General features: G+C 42.6%; 1 protein-coding gene across 1 annotated transcript in view; it reads right to left on the reverse strand.

The window, feature by feature from the left end:
• CYP20A1 (cytochrome P450 family 20 subfamily A member 1) overlaps positions 1-13,818 on the reverse strand; it is a 63,385-nt gene that overhangs the window by 39,286 nt on the left and 10,281 nt on the right. Inside the window, exons 3-4 of the mRNA XM_017884365.1 lie at positions 13,426-13,592; positions 8,312-8,454 (exon numbers count right to left, since the gene is read on the reverse strand). Coding sequence (XP_017739854.1) covers positions 8,312-8,454; positions 13,426-13,592 — 310 coding nt within the window. The remainder of the gene's footprint in view (positions 1-8,311; positions 8,455-13,425; positions 13,593-13,818) is intronic.

Here is a 13,818-nt window from a genome sequence, read left to right on the forward strand (position 1 = left end):
CTCGCATGATCCAATCACCTTCCACCAAGCTCCACCTCCAATACTGGGGATTACAATTCAATATGAGATTTGCATAGGGACAAATAAACAAACTATATCACTGACTAATGCCTAAATTAAGTACCTGGCTTGTGCTATGGGGTTGACAATATAAACCTAAAGTAAATTTCTCACATAAGGACACAGTCTATGAACCAAAACTTAAAAAACCACCATAATTTGCCTCTGAATGAGTAGGAGGAGAAAACAATGGAATATGGAACAACAGAAAAGATTGAAAGTTTGGAGAACAGAGCCTGTGATAAAAGATTAAGGAAGTCAGAATTACTTAGTTTGAGGCAGAGAAGACAAAATAATTAAGGCTTTTAACAATAATATTACTGAAAAGAAAAAGGTGCTTCTATCATGATTGAAAGCAAGGCAAACAGAAATGGGCAAAATTCCTGGAGATACACAATTAAATACGAAAGTATTCCTTACTGACAAATGTTGGGTATTTAAGCAGAACAGCAAGATTCTGACTGGTGAGTGCTTAAATAGAGGCAACATAACTGCCTCCAGGGAGGAAAATGCGAAGTAACAGGAACAGCTATGGCAAACAAAAAGCAGGCAGCCTGAAAGCTTCCAAGAATATGATGTGTGCACAACCAATACAGAACCTTGAGATACAAAACAGGAATGGTAACAATGAGAGATTGGGAATTTGGATGCACAAGCCTCCTGATAGCCCTGAGAATACTGGCTATCACAGTTACAGATGAAAGCTGGAAAATATAGAAGCTAATCAGCAGCAATCATAGATAAAGGAAGGTTTTGTTCAGTTTGTTTTTAGAAGAAGTGTGCAGAGCAGAACACAATGTATTAATTAATGCTTATAGTGGACTGAGAAAGTCAGTCTCAAATCTTAAATGAAAAGTGTAGTTTCAGCTAGAACTTCCATATGGGAAAAATGGCATTTAACATTTACTAGCTGTATTTTTTTTTTAAACACGGGGTCCTGCTATGTTGCCCAGGCAGGGGTGCAGTGGCTATTTACAGACACAATTATCACTCACACTACCCTTGAACTCCTAGGCTGATGCGATCCTTCCTCCTGAGTAGTTGGGAATACAGGCATGTGCCACTATGCCCAGCTTCCAAATGTAATTTTTAAAAGTGGATACTGTAATAAAGGCCTGTGAGGCACAGTGGCTCACACCTATAATCCTAGTGCTTCGGGAGTCTGAGGCAGGAGGATCACTTGACACCAGGATTTTAACAGTGGCATAGGAAACATAGTGCGACTCATAGTGCAAAACATAGTGCGAAACATAGATCTCTACACAAAAATACAAAAATTAGCTGGGCATGGTGGCACGTGCCTGTGGTCCTAGTTACTCAGGAGGCTGAGGCAGGAGGATCCCTTCAGCTCAGGAATTCAATGCTCCAGTAAGCTATAATTGTGCCACTGCACTTGAGCCCAGGCAACAGTGCAAGACCTTGACTGAGAAAAATAAAAAAAGATACCTGATTTACCCTAATGTGATTATTACACATTGTATGTGTGTATCAAAATATCTCATGTATCCCACAAATATATACACCTACTAAGCAACCCTAAGTAACCATATATATATTTTTTTTTAGAGACGGAGTCATGTACTATATTGCCTGGGCTGGTGTGCAGTGGAGCGATCTCAGCTCGCTGCAACTCCGCCTCCTGGGTTCAAGCAATTCTTCTGCCTCAGCCTCCTGAGTAGCTGGGATTACAGGTGCCTGCCACCACTCCCGGCTAATTTTTTGTATTTTTAGTAGAGATGGGGTTTTAATAGAGACTGAGTTTCACTATGTTGGTCAGACTGGTCTTGAACTCCTGACTTCATGATCTGCTGGCGTCGGCCTCCCAAAGCGCTGGGATTATAGGCATGAGTCACTGCGACAGGCCAAAAAAAAATTTTTTTTTTTTTTTTTTTTTTTTTTTTGAGACGGAGTCTCGCTCTGTCGCCCGGGCTGGAGTGCAGTGGCCGGATCTCAGCTCACTGCAAGCTCCGCCTCCCGGGTTTTACGCCATTCTCCTGCCTCAGCCTCCCGAGTAGCTGGGACTACAGGCACCCGCCACCTCGCCCGGCTAGTTTTTTGTATGTTTTAGTAGAGACGGGGTCTCACCATGTTAGCCAGGATGGTCTTGATCTCCTGACCTCGTGATCCGCCCGTCTCGGCCTCCCAAAGTGCTGGGATTACAGGCTTGAGCCACCGCGCCCGGCCCAAAAAAAATTTTTATTAAAGATACTTTTAAAGTTAATAAGGCATACTCTTAAGAGAACTACCAGGTATTTAAATACAAAAAAGCTTACAATGTGTAGTCAGAACATTTTCAGGAAGAATGAACACGGTTATAGAAGAGGGAAAGGAAAATAAACCCAAACTGACCAAATGGATTTTCTTTTCTTTCTTTTGAGACAGGGTCTCACAGTCCCCTAGACTGGAGTGCAGTGGTGCAATCTTGGCTCACTGCAACCTCTGCCTCCCAGGCTCAAGCAATCCTCCCGCCTCAGACTCTTGATTAGCTGGGACCACAGGCATACGCCACCGTGCCCAGCTAATTTTTTTTTTTTTTTGTAGAGACAGGGTCTGGTCATGGGAGGCTGAGGTGGGTGGACTGCTTGAGGCCAGGAGTTTGAGACCAGCCTGGGCGACATGGTGAGACCCCATCTCTATGTGAAAAATTTTAAAAAGAAAAAAAAGAAAAAAATCATCTTAATTTTATGTAAATATATCCAATTGTTATGGAAGTTTAGAGATGGTACATGGAGGGAAGCATACTTAACTAAACTGGAGGCTGGAGTAGAAGTTAGCCAGGCAAGGCTGGGAAAAATGTTTCAGAGGAGAAAAAAGAAAGAACAGACCTATGGAAGTAACAGAGGAGTCAAAGAATTTAGGAATGTTAAGTTATCAGTATTCATTCACTGATGTAATAAATATTAACTGAGGGCCTGCTGTATAGTAAGAGCCAAGTTATACAGCAGTAATCAAAATAGAACAGTCCCTACCTTCATGGAGCACACACTTAAGTGAGGGAGACAGACACTCAAAGGATTACAAAAAATAGAATTACGGGTGGGTGCGGTGGCTCACGCCTGTAATCCCAGCACTTTGGGAGGCCAAGGTGGGCAGATCACCTGAGGCTAGGAGATCGAGACCATCCTGGCTAACATGGTGAAACCCTGTCTCTATTAAAACACAAACATTACCGGACGTGGTGGCATGCACCTGTAATCCCAGCTACTCGGGAGGCTGAGGAAGGAAAATCTCTTGAACCCAGGAGACAGAGGTTGCAGTATGCCAAGACTGCATCACTGCACTCCAGCCTGGCAGAAAGAGTGAGACTCCATCTCAAAAGAAAATAAAATAAAATAAATAAAACAATTATAAACTGGGAAAAGTGTTGTAAACGAAAGGCACAGGGTGTTATGATAGCATCTAAAAGGGGAACCTGGCCGGGTGCAGTAGCTCATGCTTGAAAACCCAGCACTTTGGGAGACTAAGGTGGGAGGAACACTTGAGGCCACGAGTTCAAGAGCAGCCTAGGAAACATAATGAGACACACATCTTTACAAAAAAATTTTAAAAACAACTAGCCAGCCATGGTGGCACATGCCTGTAGTCCCAGCTACTCAGGAGGCTGAGGTGGGAGGATCCCATGGGCCCAGGAATTTGAGGTTACAGTGAGCTATGATCAGGTCATTGCACTCCAGCCTAGGCCACACAGCAAGACTCTGTCTTAAAAAATTAAAAAATTAAAACAAAATAAATAAAAGGGGACCTATCTAGCAATGTGGAATGATCAGAGATAGCATCCCTGGGGAAGTGACATTTAAACTAGGAGTTGAAAAATGAACACACATTAGCTAGGTGTGTGGATGACTGGAGGTGCATTCCAGGCAAAGTGAATAGCATAGACAGGCCCTGAGATAGGATAGAACAGGGTACATCTGAAAACTTAAAAGAAAACAAGTGTGGCTAGACTATAAGCCAAATGAGAATGTGGGAAACCAGGCTGGAAAAGTAGCCAAGCTAAATCATTAAAAGTCCTGAAGACTACATTAAAAATTTGGAGTTTGTCCCAAGAACAAAGGAGTTTTCAAACTAGAGTCCACAGATACCAAAGGGTCTGTTCATGGAATCCAGTGCAGTCTATGAACTCGGATCAGGGGAAAAAACAATCTTTCTTTTAATTAACCTCTGAATAAAACTTGGTATTTCCTTCATTGTGAGTACAGGCTCTGACTTTTAAACCAATACAAATCTCAAAATATGTTCCCATTATAAATGCTGGAAAATCTCATAATAATAATTTTGGCCCTTGCATCACTACTTTAAAATCATGGAAGTTTCTGGAAGGATTATTAGATCTTGCTATAAATCTTGCTATTTAACACATTAACAAAGAGGCAAATATAATATCGTAAGCTTTTATAAAAAGTATTAATATTTTGTAACTATATTGGTTTCCTTTAGCTATGTTATTCTCAGAAGGAGTCAAGGGTTTCATCGGACTGCCAAGAGGTACCTGTCAACTGCAAAGCATGGGAAAACATTTGGGGAGGAAAGGGAAAGAGAAATAAGCAATCCAGGTAAGATTATGTAAATCTAAACCAGGGTGACGGCAATGCTGATTGATGGGAGAGAAGTAGATCAATTTGAAAGGGATTTAGAAGGTAAAATTGACATTAGAGATTCTTTTCAAATGTGATTTTCTTTTCTTTCTTTCTTTTTTTTTTTTTGAGACGGAGTCTCACTCTGTTACCCAGGCTTGGAATGCAGTGGCGCAATCTTGGCTCACTGCAACGTCTGCCTCCCAGGTTCAAGTGATTCTCATGCCTCAACATCCTAAGTAACTGGGACTACAGATGCATGCCACCATGCCTGGCTAATTTTTTTGTATTTTTAGTAGAGATGGGCTTTCACCATGTTGGCCAGGCTGGTCTCAAACTCCTGCCCTCAAACAATCCACCTGCCTCAGCCTCTCAAAGTGCTAAGATTACAGGTGTGAGCCACTACACCCAGATCAAATGTGATATTTTCAAAGAATACTAAGTGTTATAAAAATGCTTACAATACAATAGTAAATAAAAAACACAAAGATTATCCATGCGTATAATCTGATTACACTAAAATTCTACTGTGCACACAAAACACTGGAATGATAGGAAGTTTTTGTTTTGTTTTGTTCTGAGACGAGTCTAGCTCTGTCGCCCAGACTGGAGTGCAGTGAGTGGCATGATCTTGGCTCACTGCAACCTCCGCCTCCTGGGTTCAAGTGATGTTCCTGCCTCAGCCTCCCGAGTAGCTAGGACTACAGGCATGTGCCACCACACACAGGTAATTTTTGTATTTTTAGTAAAGAAAGGGTTTCACCATACTGGCCAGGCCAGCCTCGAACTCCTGACCTCAAGTTGAGGCAGAAATTTAAAATAAATATGCATTCATTCACTCTAAAAAAAGTAACAGGAAAGGCAAGGGTTAAAAAGATAAGAACAACACCAGGCGCGGTGGCTCATGCCTGTAATCCCAGCACTTTGGGAGGCTGAGGCGGCGGATCACAAGGTCAGGAGTTCAAGACCAGCCTGGCCAAGATGGTGAAACCTCATCTCTACTAACAATACAAAAAATGAGCTAGGCATGGAGGCGGGTGCCTGTATTCCCAGCTACTTGGGAGGCTGAGGCAGAGAACTGCTTGAACTCAGGAGGCGGAGGTTGCAGTGAGCCGAGATCACGCCACTACATTCCAGCCTGGGCGTCAGAGTGAGACTCTGTCTGAAAAGAAAGAAAAGGAAAAAGAAAAGGAAAAGGAAAGGAGGGGAGGGGAGGGGGGGGACGGGAAGGGAAGGGAAGGGAAGGGAAAGGGAAAGGGAAAGGGAAAGGAAAAAGAAAAGGAAAAGAAAAGCAAAGCACAAGTTTTTCTCTGCCCAGCAAGCTCACTTCAAGGACAGTTATGAGATAGCACTGTCTGGAAAGCCAAGGCCAAAAGAAAAGGCTCCAGACACCACCACCCCCATTTGGAGCAAGGTTAAAGGAAGAAAAAAAAGAGAAAGAGACCATTTTTTTTTACTGTTACTCCTTTCCCTGGCTTCTTAAGCATGATTATGTATTACAAACGTCTGTATTTAGCCAGTTCTTGTTTTTCTTTCAACGCAGCTACAAGGTCACCAGCTATGCAAGGACACAAGTTATGTTATGCTATAGATTACGTGACCTGTCACTGTATGATTAACTGCTTTTGTTTTGCCTCTGTAAGTCCGCTTATAAAAACCCCGCTCTGTCTTTGTTCAATGTTCAGTTTTTTGGATGCGAATCTACTGAGCCGGTGCGTACCTTAAAATAAACAATCCTCCTGTTCTCCGTATCAGTGTCTCTGGTCCTCAGTTCCCTGCAACATTTTTGGTGACCACGAAGGGACCCGAGATGGCAGGTTTACTGTCTCCTTTGCCTCTGGGGGCTGGAGCCCTGGGCCAGGGGAGACCTGTGATCCCAGGCCCTGCCGGGAGAACTTCAGCCCATAGGGGAGATCAGCTCTCCCCTGACCTGGCACCCCTACTCAGCAGCACAGCAGAACCTAAGGAAGGGCTACAGGACGATTTCAGAAACAGCACGCTTCAGGAACCACAGTAAGGCTTTGGGGCCCAAGGCAGGACCCATGGGGACAAAAGAGGAGCCTGATCACCTCCTGGGGTGTGCCGAATAGTCTGACCCAGAGGGGCTCGGGGCGACAAGAGTGGCTCACACCTGAACCAACACAGGACTCAAGAGTGGCTCACTAAGTCAGTTACGAAAAGGAAACTGGAAGTGGTGAGAGTGGCTTGCCACCCCAACTAGGAAACTGGAGGTGACAAGAGTGGCTCGCCACCCCAACTGGGAAACTGGGTGGCCACTCTCACCACCCCAACTACGAATACAGGAGCTAGGAGTGGGGAAGTGTGTGAAAGTGTGTGAATGGAGGGGCCTAATTAGGCTCATCAGCTGCGAAGTGGGGAGTCACAGATCTCTTACCGTGGACTGTGTGCTCCAAGAAAGTGTGGGGCCAACTAAGACTAGTGGTGATCTGCACAGGGCTAATAGGAGCTGCCCTACAGCTCAGAGTTCTAGTGGGAATAAGGAACTCTCCAAAGCCAAGTGTTAGGCAGGAATCTAGACCCAACATGGTGGTATCACCTGGCATGGCAGGCCCTTTGTTAGGTCTTCCCGCAGGCCCTTTGTTAGGACTTCCCGCCCGTCACTTCCTGCTAAGGCTCTCAGCCCGCGAAAAGGCCCGCGCCCGCCAAAAAACCCCTGCTCTGCACAAGCTCCTGGACACGTCATTCCTCAGAAATCGAAACCTAACTCAGGAAAACCGAAAGCTACAAACCCCGCCTACCTCTCCCTATAAAAGGCCCGCCCCCCCACCATACCCGCCCTGAGCGTGACTTCCTCAGCCCTCCTCCTAGTGGACCTGTGAACCTCGCCCACAAGCCCAATAAAGGCTACCTCAGTTCTCATCTGCCTCGTGTCTTCTTGCTCGGCTCCCCATTACATTACACCAAGCAGCATCTGAAAACTCCTATCATGGAGCACTTTGGGAGGCAGAGGTGGGTAGATCACTTGAGGTCAGGAGTTCAAGACCAACCTGGCCAACATGGTGAAACCCTGCCTCTACTAAAAACACAAAAATTAGCCAGGCATGGTGGTGTACACCTGTAATCCCAGCTACTAGGGAAGCTGAGGCACGAGAATTGCTTGAACCTGGGAGGCGGAGGTTGCAGTGAGCCAAGATCACACCACTGCACTCCAGCCTGGGTGACAGAGCGAGACTCTGTCTCAACAACAACAATAAAATACATATATATACACGTGTGTATATATACGTATATATTTTGTGTATACACATGTGGGTGTATATATGTATACACACGTGGGTGTATACATATACACGTGTGTATATATGTGTGTATATGCGTGTGTGTATACGTGTATACGTGTGTATATATGTGTATATGCGTGTGTATATATACGTGTATACGCGTGTGTATATATATGTATATACACATACAGAAAACTTCATGTGCTCTCTACTCTCATCATTCCAACTTATACAGTGAGTCTGGATGTTAAGATTTTTGTTTTCTTTTGTGTGTTGTGTGTTTTGTTATGGTTGTTTTTAATTTCAGGAGAATAAAATTAGCTTAGAGAGACAGGAAAGAAAAGAGTAGCAAAGACAGTACATATCAATACTCAAAAAAAAAAAATACTATTATTTATGTGGTAGAACACTAGACCAAATTACTTATCACCTTACCTTTAGGAGGAGGGCAAAATTACTCTTCAGAGAATTAGTCACACCATTTTCACACAATTTTTTCCTCATGTGTTTTTCACTCACATTGCCACCACCGGATTGATACCTTAATAATGACTTCAGCATGGTTTCAAAAGGGTCCGCTGAAACAGACAAATTAAATATTTCTGTATCAAAATAATCGCTCAAAAAGATACCCTGTAAGAGAACAAGAGATCAGGGAGGTAAAGAATTATAGCTGAAAGCATGGCAACTGTTTTTCATAATTCCCTTAACTATTTTATTTTTTATTATTCTTTTTTTTTAGACAGAATTTCATTCTTCTTGCCTAGGCTGGAGTGCAATGTCGTGATCTCGGCTCACTGCAACCTCTGCCTCCCAGGTTCAAGCAATTCTCCTGCCTCAGGCTCCCAAGTAGCTAGGATTATAGGCGTGTGCCAACACTCCTGGCTAATTTTGTACTTTTAGTAGAGATGGGGTTTCAACACGTTAGTCAGGCTGGTCTCGAACTTCTGACCTTAAGTGATCTGCCTGCCTCAGCCTCCCAAAGTGCTGGGATTACAGGAATGAGCTGCTGTGCCTGGCAGATTGTTTTTAAAATACGAACAATTTAAGAGTCGGTGAAAATTGGCAAGAACACAATATCCTGACTGGGAATTCCACTGTTAAGTCATTAATACTGACATAAATTTTCTACCTACATAATTATAATGTCTTCAAATTTTTTTTTAAAAAAGCACATTCCCCTGATTTTAAAACAAAATGGCTACTAAGTTTGTGGTTTGTGGTTATCAAGTATTACAGTAAAATTATTTAGCTGAATTCAAAAATTTATTTTCTCCAATTCTTGTTTCTTTAATGACTTGTTTTCACATGCATACAAAGATACACTGTCATTGTAAAAACAATTCAAACAATACAGAAAAGACAGCAAAATGCATCAGAGATACTGTTAATATTTTAGACATTTTTCACAGCTGTTAACATTTCTTAACAGAGAGAGAGACAGAAAAATCTGTCAGATTTCACAAAGAACTACATTCCCCTCTTTCAGAGCACTTCTCTCAGTTCATTAGTGTGATAATTTGGATGTTTACATACTTCCCTCACTCTCCAACATTAGCCTAGAAACTCCATAGGAGCAGAGACCATTCTGGTTTTCCTCATTATATTCCCCAACAGAGCCATCTTTTCTTATTGTATAAAGCCTAGTAATTAAAAGCACAATCTTTTTTTTTCTTCCTCAGAGATCCTTGTTCTACAAAAGCACAATCTTGAACCAGACTGCCTGACTTCAAGTCCTAGCTCCATCACTAATTAGCTGTGACCTTAGGCAAGTAACTTAACCTCTCTGTGCCTCAGGTTTCTCTTCTGCAAAAAAGGGATAACCGTAATACCTTCTTCATGAAGTTGTTCTGAAGAATTAAATGAGTTAATATTTGTAAAGGGCTTGGAATAGTGCTGAGATATTATAATTGCTATATAAGTATCTGACAAAACCAGTCTACATCATCATATTCAGGCCTGAAAGTATTCATTTATTCAGCCAGTGATATTTAGGTTGCTTCAAATTTTTTTATAAATATAAATATTTTCTCATATCTGTGATTATCAATTTATGTATCAACTTCTTAAGGTATCATTGTTAGGTCAATGGTTACTGTCAACTTTTTCTTCAGAGAGCTGTATAGCACATGTACACCATGTGACTCCCCATTCCCTCATCGACAATGCATTCTGCCAGTATTCTTCATCTCTTCTAGGGAGATAAGTAAAATTTCTTTTTTTTTTTTTTTTTTTTTGAGACAGAGTCTCGCTCTGTCGCCCAGGCTGGAGCGCAGTGGCGCTATCTCCGCTCGCTGCAAGCTCCACCTCCCAGGTTCACACCATTCTCCTGCCTCAGCCTCCCCAGTAGCTGGGACTACAGGTGCCCGCCAACACGCTCAGCTACTTTTTTTGTATTTTCAGTAGAGACGGGGTTTCACTGTTGTCTCGATCTCCTGACCTCATGATCCACCCGCCTCGGCCTCCCAAAGTGCTGGGATTACAGGCTTGAGCCACTGCGCCCGGCCAATTTCTCATTTTTATTTGTACCCAACTGAATATTAGTGAGGCTGAAATCTTTAAATATGTTTACTCCTTTCTTAATAACCTTGTTTTTCCCCATTTTTCTAAAAGGGCATTTTCTTTTTTGAGATGGAGTCTCCATCTGTCATCCAGGTTGGAGAGCAATGGCACGATCTTGGCTCACTGCAACCTCCACCTCACAGGTTCAAGCGATTTTCCTGCCTCAGCCTCTCGAGTAGCTGGGATTACAGGTATCTGCCACCATGCTCAGCTAATTTTTGTATTTTTGGTAGAGATGGGGTTTCACCATGTTGGCCAGGCTGGTCTCAAACTCCTGACCTCAGGTGATCTGCCCATCTTAGTCTCCCAAAGTGCTGGGATTACAGGCGTAAGCTACCACGCCTGGCCTATTTTTTCTTATTAGTTTTTAAGTACTATATATATTTAACATATTGGTGGTAAATTACTTTTCTATTTCTCTTTTAAACTTTGTCATGGTGCCTTTTTATTTAACAAAAATATGGTAATCAATTACTACACATCAGGTGTAGCAATGTGTGGCCAACATTTTACTATCTCTCTTTCTTCCTTTCTCAAGGTGATTTTGACTTTGTTTTTTAAGTTAGAGACAGTCTCAATGTGTCTCCCAGACTGGTCTTCAACTCTTGGGTTCAATTGATCTTCCCACCTCAGGTTCCTGAGTAGCTGGGACTACAGGTATGTGCTACCACATCCATTCAAGGTATTTGTTACTGTACTAAAATTTTTCATTTTTATGTGGACAGATTTATCTAACTTGGGTCTTACAGCTCCTAGATCTTGTACCATTGTAAGAAGAGGTTTATCTACATTATCTCCAACCAAAGAGAAAAAATGTAACATTTAACCATGTTTTCTTGTATTACCTTTATGACCTGATATTTTAATCATCTAGAATTTATTTTGATATAAGAAATAAGGCAGAGGCCAGGTGAAGTGGCTCACACCTATAATCCCAGCATTTTGGAGGGCAGAGGTGGGAGAATCACTTGAGTTTAGGAGTTGGAGGCCAGCCTGGGCAATGTAGCGAGACCTCATCTCCACGAAAAAGTAAATAAATTAGTCAGGCATGGTGATGCATGCCTACAGTCCCACCTACTCAGGAGGCTGAGGTGGGAGGATTGCTTGAGCCCAGGAGTTGTAGGTTATACAGTGAGCTATGATAGCACTGCTGCGCTCTAGCCTGGGCAAAGGGCGGGGGGCGAGGAATAGAATAAGGCAGGGATTGAGATTTATTTTTTACAAATAGCTAACCCATATTCCCCAAACCATTTATTACTTTTCCCTTTTGTCATAAAATACTATCTTTATCATATATATTTGGTTTGTCTTCTGAACTCTCTACTCTTTTACATCTATTTGCCTAGCCTGACCACAGCATGAGAGTCTTTTTTTTTTGAGATGGAGTCTCTCTCTGTCACCCAGGCTGGAGTGCAGTGGTGTGATCTCAGCTCACTGCAACCTCTGCCTCCCGCGTTCAAGAGATTATCCTGCTTCAGTCTCCCAAGTAGCTGGGATTACAGGCGCACATTACCAGGCCTGGCTAATTTTTGTATTTTTAGTAGAGACAGGGTTTCACCATGTTGGCTAGGCTGGTCTCGAAATCCTGACTTCAGGTGATCTGCCTGCCTTGGCCTCCCGAAGTGCTGGGACTACAGGCAGGAGCCATCATGCCCAGCCAGGAGATTCTTTTTTTTTAAGAGATAGGTTCTTGCCCTGTCCCCTGGCTGCCTGGCTGAAGTAAAGTGGCGCAACCTCGGCTCACTGAAGCCTCAATCTCTTGAACTCAAGCAATCCTCCCACCTCAGCCTTCCAAGTAGCAGGTCTACAGACAGATGTATCACATCTGGCTAATTTTTGTATTTTTTGTAGAGATGGGGTCTCACTATGTTGCCCAAACTAGTCTTGAACTCCTGGTCTCAAGTGATCATCCCACCTTGGCCTCCTAAAGCATTGGGATTACAGGTATGAGCCACTGCGCCTGGCCAGTACAAGGTTCTTTAAATTAATCTAGCTTTATAATACTCTATACTAACTGATGGTACAAGTATTTCCCTCATCAATATTCTTTTTTTGGGAAGACAGAGTCTTACTCTGTTGCCCAGGCTGGAGTGCAATGGCACAATCTCAGCTCACTGCAACCTCCACCTCCCGGGTTCAAGCAATTATCTTGCCTCAGCCTCACGAGTAGCTGGGACTACAGGCACACACCACCATGCTTGACTAATTTTGTATTTTTAGTAGAGACAGGGTTTTACCATGTTGGCCAGGATAGTCTCAATCTCCTGACCTCATGATCCATTTGCCTCGGCCTCCCAAAGTGCTGAGACTACAGGCATGAGCCACCATGCCCAGCCCATTAATACTCTTTTTAGGATTGTTTCCTGGCTGCTTATGTACATTTACTCTTCCAGATACACCTTGGAACTATTTTTTCAGGGTCCCAAAAAAATCCTGTTGGAATTTACACTGAGATTTTATCATATATGCTTATAAATTAAGGAAAAATACAATTACTTAAAATACTATCTTAAATGAGTTAATAGGACTTCAGCACAGTGCCTAGCACATAGTACAAAGCATTCAATAAATGTTGGCTATTCCTATCCAAGAACAATGTATATATACAGTTCTTTATTTATAAACATTCATTCTTTTTTTATTTTTTTTTGAGACACAGTCTCACTCTGTCACCCAGGCTGGAGTACAATGGCACAATCCTGGCTCACTGCAGCCTCCGCCTCCTGGGTTCAAGAGATTCTCATGCCTCAGCCTCCCAAGTAGCTGGGATTACAGGCGTGTGCCACCACACCCGATTAGTGTTTATATTTTTAGTAGAGAAGGGGTTTCACCATGTTGGCCAGGCTGGTCTCGAACTCCTGACCTCATGATCCACCCGCCTCGGCCTCCCAAAGTGTTGGGATTACAGGCATAAGCCACTGTGCCTGGGCTAAACATTCATTCTTAAAAGGTAAGGATCAGGTAACTAGAAAGAAAATTAAACTTACATGTCTTATTGGGATTGATATGCTGCTTCAGTACATCAACAGTGCCCAAACTAACCACAAGGCGCCTGCCAAACCAGAAGGAGACCACAGGCCCATATCTCTCATGCAAATTAACCAGGAACTCGTGCAAACTTCCACTATTCACAATATCTGGTAGATTACCATCTCTGGCAAAAGAGCAACATTTGACAAAATCATCAATTTAACTTGGAAAATCAGAAAACAACAGATGACTCTGAATTAACTGTCAATAAATGAGAACAAAGGTTCATGAAATTCAAATTAGTCCAAAATCCAAAACTCAATTATATTTGCCTTCTTGCTATATTTCTATAGTTATATTTAGATATGGATTTTCTGATATTTTAAGAATTTTTTTTTTTTTTTTTTTTT

The sequence above is a fragment of the Rhinopithecus bieti genome, unplaced genomic scaffold (genome assembly GCF_001698545.2).
Source record: "Rhinopithecus bieti isolate Rb0 unplaced genomic scaffold, ASM169854v2 scaffold_14229, whole genome shotgun sequence".
Classification (NCBI taxonomy): domain Eukaryota; kingdom Metazoa; phylum Chordata; class Mammalia; order Primates; family Cercopithecidae; genus Rhinopithecus; species Rhinopithecus bieti.